The 8,571-nt window shown below is 44.4% G+C and overlaps 1 protein-coding gene and 1 pseudogene across 1 annotated transcript in view; one reads left to right on the top strand and one right to left on the bottom strand.

Annotated features, from left to right (window-relative positions):
- The first annotated feature begins 935 nt into the window (after positions 1-935).
- On the top strand, positions 936-1,056 carry LOC136656764 (5S ribosomal RNA; annotated as a pseudogene).
- Positions 1,057-5,787: 4,731 nt separating this feature from the next.
- The window catches only part of KDR (kinase insert domain receptor), a 46,124-nt gene continuing 43,340 nt past the window's right edge, over positions 5,788-8,571 (bottom strand). Inside the window, exons 28-30 of the mRNA XM_066631879.1 lie at positions 8,051-8,147; positions 7,867-7,955; positions 5,788-7,157 (exon numbers count right to left, since the gene is read on the bottom strand). Of these exons, the coding sequence (XP_066487976.1) occupies positions 6,944-7,157; positions 7,867-7,955; positions 8,051-8,147 (400 nt within the window). The 3' untranslated portion in view covers positions 5,788-6,943. The remainder of the gene's footprint in view (positions 7,158-7,866; positions 7,956-8,050; positions 8,148-8,571) is intronic.

Below are 8,571 nucleotides of genomic sequence, written 5' to 3'. Positions count from 1 at the left end.
ATACTACATTGAGAAGATATATATATATATATTTAACAGACCAGGTGCCTATCAATGAAAAACTACAGACACAAGGACTAAATAGATCAACACATTTCTGACTTGTTCCAGAAATGGAATACATGTAAAAACAGAAGCAAAGCCAGTTTCCTTTTGCATGCAGCTGTGAGGTTGTTCTCTTTCTCACTGGGCTTATTTCTAAAATGTTTTCGTACTAGTGGAACCAAATTGGTTGCCTAATAAAATCTAAAAATTTATGTCATTGCAAATGGTAAAGAATTGGCTTTATTGGCCCATTGCATATGAAAATGGACTACATTGTCCTATACCACTGGGACTGCAATCTTATGCACACTTTCATGGGAGTAAGCTCTATTGAACACAGTGGGGCTTATTTCTGAGTAGACATGCATAGGGAATGTGATATATCACTGGGAATGGATCTGCTATATGCAACCTTTTAAAGAAAAATATTTGGAGCCAGAATGCAAAAGTATCACACAGAGATCAGGATCTCTCTCTCTCTCTCTCTCTCTCTCTCTCTCTCTCGTATTGCTTGTTTGCTTGAGAGTGGTAAGCTATTATTCAGCACTACTGGATCATGCAGATTAAATCTGCAAACCAGGTTATGTACCAGGAGATAGTTTACAACTTAGAAGTAGCCAAGAAGTAGAAAGAATTCTTAGCATCCATAAGTGGCTGTCAAGGGCTATGTGATGTTTCTTATGGGGAGGGAGAGAGATAATACTGCTTTAAGACCAACGCTGTCTTATTAGGTGCTTGCTGCTCCTCCATGTCTACCAGCGTCATGCAGTGCTGGGGTGGAAGGTGAGGCAGAACCACCTCACCAGAGTTCTTTCAAAAGTGCAGTCACTTCCGCTGTGGTGGCTGTGATCACACAAACACTTACATCCCATGGGCACCAGCTACTTAGAGCCAATCAGCAACTGTTACCCTGCACATGCCTGATCTTGTCTGATCTCAGAAGCTAAGCAGGGTCAGGTCTGGTTAGTACTTGGATGGGAGACCACCTGGGAATACTGGGTGCTGTAGGCTTATACCATAGTCTTTTGAGACTGAAGGTTGCCAACCACTTAGAGCCAATGGGTTGCTCACGTGATCATAGGGGTGGCAGCACTTTTCAAAGAACTCCAGTGGGGCAGTTCTGCCTCACCTTCCACCCCTGCACTGCATGTCTCTGATGTCCACCATGCGCACACAATGCTCTCTGACAAAAAAACAAATAAGCCCATTAACTGTTCTGTAGCAAGAAGCGAATGAGGCACACTATGAAGTCCAAGTCCCAGACACTGTTCTGAACAGCACAGTGGCACTATTCCTGAATGCTAATAGAACTATGCATATGCAGTACCAGGGCCGGCCCATCCATGAGGCTAACTGAAGCAGTTGCTTCAGGTAGCAGATTAGTAGAAGGCACCCATCTCTGTCCACTTGCCTCCATTGCTCTTTCTCCTCCTGCTCCCTAGATTGAAAGCAAAAGAGGTGGATAGAGAGGAGGAGGAGATGTGGAAAGGAGAATGCTGAGCTAGAACACTGGCCATTGGGAGGAACAGAGGCTGGCATATCATCAGGTAAGGGGGGTAGCATTTGGCATACTGCCTTAGGGCAGGAGGTCTGGCTCAGTTGGTAGAGCTGCCGCCTTGTATGCCTGAAGATCTGAGGCTGCAAGTTCGAAACAACCGGAAGTACCCTAGAACTGACGACGCTGATATACTGATGAGCTGACCCTCGGTGGCAGAGAGGAATTGCCGTCAGTGGAGCGTGGGAGGAGAAGGGACAGAGAGAGGCCAGACCGGGAAGGAATCCAGCTGGAACGAGGAGTTCTATGAAAGGCTAGAACTATTCAATTGTAAAAATCCCTGCTTAATTGGGATTGTAAATTGTAAAAATCCCTGCTGGGGGTTTAGAACAGCCTGCCTATGTAAACCGCCTTGGATTAAAGTCTGAGGAGAAATCTGACGGCCAAAGAAAGGCGGTATATATATACCTGTATAAATAAATAAAATAAAATCAGAAGGTCTAACACCAACAGCTAAATAAAGAATGAGCCACACATCCAGTGCACTATTGTATATGTGGTTGTTGTTCAGCTAGGGACACTCATCAAAAGTGTGCTTCTGTGCACATGAGCTTTGTTCCAGAATGTAGACTTGGTAAAAGATTGGGCATTTCTAAACGATGGAAATACCAGGCTACAATTCAGTCATGCAATCCTGGATAAATTGAGTTGGATTCCTGAGTTGGAATGGCAAGGAAACAGCTTGTGATTATACTCACACACCTCATGTGAATAAACAAAGCATCTTGCAGGAACCATATGGTTTTGCTTGCAACAATTTCTACTTCCCTGGCTGAATAGTTGGCCAAGCTATGTGGGGATGACGCAGCTTAAAGCCTATGCATGTCTACTCAGAAGTAAATCCCATTATAGTCAATGGGGCTTACTCCCAGGAAAGTGTGGATAGGATTGTAGCCTTAATTTGGGCTGATTTGGTTGTCTGAATGTGTTGAGCAAATCAAAGAAAGCCTGGCTGTTGCACATGTTCCCCAGAGAAATGTCAATGGCTTTTGCCTGGGCAACTCAATTTATTTGTGCAAATGAACTTTCCACTCGATCAGGGGATTCCAAACTTTCAGCTGCCAGGGTCACATCACTCACAGCCAATCCTAACCAACTTTTCAGTGCAACTTTTCAGATGCAACTGAGCCAATGGGGCACATGCTGTGTTCTTGGTAGGGGGCAGTCACCTCAATGTAGGGGAATGTTTATTCCCTTACCTAGGGGTTGCACTGTGACTGCATCGGCTCTGGCAATTTGGTTAGGATTGGGCTGTCGGTCTTGCTCTTTTGGTAGGCTAGAGTAGTTCTAGAAAATAATAGATATGGTTTGTAAATCACTGTAAGAATTTTCACAGTAGGAGATAAATCCTTTTAAAATCTTTGCAGGTCTGCAGGTATGCAATGGGAGGTTGGAGCACAGTGGTTGACAACTACTGAAACACTCTTCTGAGTTCTGCAGCTCTGTTGGTGGAGGAAGAGAGACAGACAATTCATTACTACAGAGAGTTGTCGCAGAAACAGAGCTGCAGAACCCAGATAAGCCTCCCAGAAGCTGGAAATGACATTACAAGAGGCAAAGACCATAGAGAAGACCATGGAAGTCAGTGTGGATGTCAGAGAAGAAAAATGTAAAAAAAAACCTCTGGCTTATTTGTTAGCAACAATTCTTTCTCCCTTGATTTTCACTCTTCTTCCAGGTCAGACTGGGATTTACTGGGAAATTGGTAGTCTACATGCTGTTGCCACCAAGTCTAAGAAGCCCAGACAGAATTAGGATGGCTTGGATAGATCCATCCCAGGTTAACAGAGAGCCCCTAAATCTAGACCGAGGTCACCAACATTAGTGGAAAGTGACAGTCTGAGAGAGTCTGGAGCAAGCCCACTTTCTCCTGAGTGAACTTAGGTCAGGCCATAAAAAGAGAAGTTTATTAAAAATGGGGAGGGGGTGCAAAGGATCAAAGCAAGACACATATCAAAATCCAACAGGACTAACAAAGAGTTGGCAAAAAGTGGCAAGAAGATAAAGCAAGCAGCTAATAAAACAGATTTCACTATGAAACTAATGGAATACTATCCCTATCTTCCCCTGGGGGCTGGGGATAAGAATAGGCCCTCAGTTTGGCTGTACTTGTCGTAAGAGGCGACTAAACAGCCACCGGGTAGATGGAACTCGTCAGCCTGGGAAGGCAGCTCATCTGAGAGAAGGAAAACTCTGATCCCAAACCTCCACTACCTTGTGGCTACATCCAGTTATGGAAAAGGCTTCAGGAGTCAACCTCGAGGCAAAATCTGGAGCCGGAGTCCCTGAGGCAGTTCATGGCTGAACACAGTCACGTTCTGGCAACTCCTGCAACGCCGCTGGAACCAACCGTATTGGTCTCTGCCTTTCCATTGGACCATTTCAGCGACGTGGAGAGGGGGGATTTGCTGCATGGGTAACAGCCTATCCTCCATACCTACTTTACCCAGGCTTCACGCACTGGAGAGGACACTCTGTTCCAGAACCACCATTCAGAGCATGACACCATAGTCTTCCGAGACTGAAGGATGCCAACAACACACTATCCCTATCCTAGTTATTTATGCTGTCCTAGGCACCTGCTCCCTGAACTCACAGAGTGATTGGCCAGGCCTTTTGCTGGACAGACTGGGGGCAACACTCCCCCATATCTTTCTGTGTGAACATACAAAAACCCTAGGGTGGATGATGTCATGGATCCATCTAATTGGGTGGCTTATTCTCAACCTGGGCACACCTACCTGACATGCTAAACCCATGGCCGCATGCCAATGCCAGCAGGAAGGCTGGTCAGGGTCTCTTGTTCTTGGGGAAGCCAGACATGGAGACAAGCAATCCAAAAATTACCTCTCAACCCTTCTATGTGACCTTCCTGCAGTAGCACTGAACTACAAAACTCTCTTGGAAGCAACCCAGGACAGTGGCAGTGGGATGTTTCTGTAGCCTCTTTTAGGATGCTGACGCAGCACAGAATTATTGCAGGGCAGGAGGTTAGACAGGCTCAAAAAACAGGGGAAACAGCAAAAAAAGGAGGGAATCAAGAATGTTCACCATAGGTGTAAAAGAAAACCATTAGTGAACTGCAAGAAAATGATTTAATGACCTGTGAGTCTGACAGCCTGATCTTATCAAGGGCTTCTGTAATGGATCTGTATTCTGCTACCATAAGTCCCAGACAGACAGTGTGAAAACTGCTCTACTGTCATGCATGCAGGGGCTACCAGCACAGATGGCTGGAGGCTCCACATGCACAACCAGCAGTTCATAGATGCCCTGCCAGAGCAGGTAGGTCAGCGATGGAGAAAGTTCAGGGGATGATCAGGGTGGTCCAGGGAGGGGAATAGGCCAGGTAGGGGGTGGGAGGAGGAGGTGCTCAGTGGCAGCCACACATGCCCCTCTTTCCCTGCCCCTACTCTTCTTGGAATTACTTCAACTAAGTAGCTGGCATAAGTCCAAGGAGACCTACTGGAGGTTAGGCGGCCTACAGGATGGTAAGTAACAAAGATTTTAACTTACCTCTCTTGGCCATCTGATCCCCCCCATAGCATGCACATATGCTCTGGCAGCAGTGCTGCATGCTATAGGCTGGTGGGAAATATGATTGGGCTCCCTCACACCCCCATTCACAAAAGAGGCCTGCTGCCTGATCTCTCCAACATCCACCATTCTGGTCATATGCCTTCCTTCCATATCAGTTTGCGTGGGAGGCAGGTAGTAATGTCATGTGTCTGCCTCAGGTGTGTTTACTTGATCTCTCCCATAACACAGAGACAGCAGAATTACCCACCTAGTATCCAGACCCATTGGAAGGAGGCAAGGCCATAACACTGACTCATGCCGAGAAAAAGAAGTCTGTTCCATGGGCAGGTAATTTTCAGTCCTCCTATAGCCAACCTTTCTGGTGGCAGAGAGACTATGCCTCCCATTTTCATTCAGAAACAATGAAAACAGTGTCCTGTTATATCACAACAGTGGTTTACAAACATACATCTCCCTTCAGAATTTACAGTATTGATCAGGAGACATGCAATACACAAGCAAAACTTGTGCATCAATCCTAAATATTGCAGCAAATAATGACATTTCATGATATAGCTGATGCAAAATGTAACTAGTACATTTTCCATTGTATATAATATATATTTATTTGAATAATATATTACATTTCTTTCTAAACAACCATACTATAAATACTGTATGTGTTATTTCTAATCACTCATGAGGTCTCTGTTCCTGAAATGTTACAGTAGAAAAACATGACTATAAACAAAAATGCAAAAGTAGCACCAGTCAAAATAGCTTTACAATATCTTTTGTAAAAAAAAAATCTTGTAATATACATCAAATGTTGTTAAAACTCTGGGCAAAAAAAAAATTCATTGAAACTTAACAATTACTATTAAAAAAACATCACTCAAAATATCTGAGTAGCCAGTTATATAACATGTCATTGATACACAGAGGTTTATTGTGACAAAATTCATTGCTGGATAACTTTAGAACTACCCCAAGGCTGTTTTCTTTCCCCAACAAGTTGCTTGAATCTGTATCTCAAAGGGAATCATACCTAGTTGATCAATTAAAGCAAAGATAATGAAAACCTAAAGTAAAAACTCCTGGATCATTTAACAGCTGCTGTATGTACTGACCAAGCCAAGAAAGAATAGTTTGTTTCAGCGGAAAAATATTCATCTGAACAACCATAGCCGTTCAAGGCACACACAGCCATAATCTGAGCTACCGTGAAATGAAGGACAGTTACTCTGCCTGCTTTTCACCAGAATTCACCAGTTTGTTCACGAGAATTGTTCACCAATATTAATCATGGTAATTTAGAAAGAGGAAATGTAAATGAAAGGGAATTCAATGAGGCTGGCAATTTTCATCTTATCAAGATTATATCCCTCAGAACCAGGTGAGCGAAGGTACTGCAGAAATTTCACTGCCAACAAATCTGAAAATCTAAAAGATTCTATTGGAGCATGGTTCCATCTTCATACGACTGTATCAAAATGCAATGTCACCAGATTATGTCGTTGGCGTCTCAAAGTTCACAGTGTTGTCTTTGTAAGCAGACTATATAAGCCAATCTAGTCAGGGCAACAACCAGTGCTTGGTGACCCTAGATAGGGTTTTAAGCTCTCTCTTAAACAATGACCTTTGGTTCCAGTACTCCATATAACACTTTGTGTCCTTCTTATCAAAGAAGATGTAGGCAACACATACTTTTTCTAATCCTGTGAATGTTCTGGCATTGAATACCACTGGTTTAAGAAAAAGGCAATGTTCAGAACAAGTTCCAGGTATTACTTGTTTTGGAAGGGTTTTTCCGGTCCCCATGTCTTAAACAGGATGCGAACTCAGTGGAATCCCAGTATCGTATGCCAGTGTGCAGCAAGTCTGAGCAGCATCTTCCCTGAGGGTTAAAAGTTCTGTTTCTTCACCAGAGAAAACTATGGTCTCCATCTCATCAGAATGATATCCTGACTGGTATCCGCTTGTGGGGTTTGATGCTTCAGACATAACAGACTCGTTACTTTTACTGGAGACTAGTCCACTGGAAAAAATCAAAATCCAGATTTACCAACTTTACATCACTCTCTGAACATTTACTTCTGATTACCTTTTCTGAACAAGTTTCTATTTTTAAAAAAAAATTCTTAAAGCCTACAATGGGAAGGAGGGTGGCATAGCCAGAGGGGTGATAGCACAGTAGGTACTGCAGATGCCACAATGTGCCATGTAAACAGCCCCTCCCACTCACAGTCGAAGCCATTCTGGACAGAGACGGCAATGCACAGGCACAGGCACTGTCAAGGCATCTCCTGCGCATTGCCATCACTGCCTAGAATGGCTGCAGTGACGAGTTGGAGGGGCTGCTTACACAGTGCTTTGCAGCACCTGCAGTACTAACTATGCCACTCTCCTCTTGGCTATGCCACTGGGAAGGCGTGGAGTGACTTCACAATGGTGCTGTCATGCACGTGATGTACAGGATAGCTAGAGCTGATACTGTAAGGTGATGCCATCTTGGACACGCTGCTCTAAAAAACATACACATGATGCACATTTTGGAAGTGCTTAGCTACTGCAAAACAAAGATGAGAGCATCCATATTGGGGGGGGGGGAAGAGATGGAACAGGAGCATGACCAAAGAAGGAGATGGAGGAAAAACAAGAAAAATGTGGCCGCTTAGCATTTTGGTGGAAGTGAGCAAATAAACTCAAAATAAAAATATTTAAGGTTTTTTTTTCTACAAACTTACCTAAAGGGCAACATCAATTGTTCAGGGTTATTTCCTAGTGTCTTTAGCTCTTCAGATGCAAGAATCATCCCACTGTCCGTCTGATTGTCCTGAAAGGCCCCAGAAAAGAGAGGCCACAAACAATCCATCAGTGGAACAGTACAAAGAGGGGCAAAAGAGCACAAGCGACGTGAAGCCAACTTACATCTTGAACTACTTTTACTGCTGGTTCTATAGGAACGTCTTCAAAAGTCTTTACGCTCACAGGGCGACTCTGTCTTTGGCTTCCTTTGCGGTGCTGGCTGGAAAACAAAAACGTTGTCTTTTTGAGTGTTTATGTGGCCATTAACAGCAAAGAGAGGATGCCTGAACCTGTTGTTGCCTATCAACACCATTTTCCTATGCTATACATACAAAGTTTGTAACCAACTAAACCAAATGGAGCCCACCAGCCATGTATGGTAGACCACAAGGAGCTCCATCAATCTGGAACAGTGGTGCCCAAACCCCGGCCCGGGGCCACTTGTGGCCCTCGGGGACTCACAATCCAGTCCGCGGAGAGCCCCCAGTCTCCAATGAGCCTCTGGCCCTCTGGAGGCTTGCTGGAGCCCATGCTGGCCCTAAGCAACTGCTCTCAGAGCGAAGGCAACTGTTTGACCTCTCACATGAGCTGTGGAATGAGGGCTTCCTCCACTGCTTACTGTTTCATGTCTGTGATGCGGCAGC

Source organism: Tiliqua scincoides, chromosome 6 (genome assembly GCF_035046505.1).
Source record: "Tiliqua scincoides isolate rTilSci1 chromosome 6, rTilSci1.hap2, whole genome shotgun sequence".
NCBI lineage: Eukaryota > Metazoa > Chordata > Lepidosauria > Squamata > Scincidae > Tiliqua > Tiliqua scincoides.
Note: the sequence above shows the minus strand (reverse complement) of the source record. Positions and strands in the feature narration are given on the sequence as shown.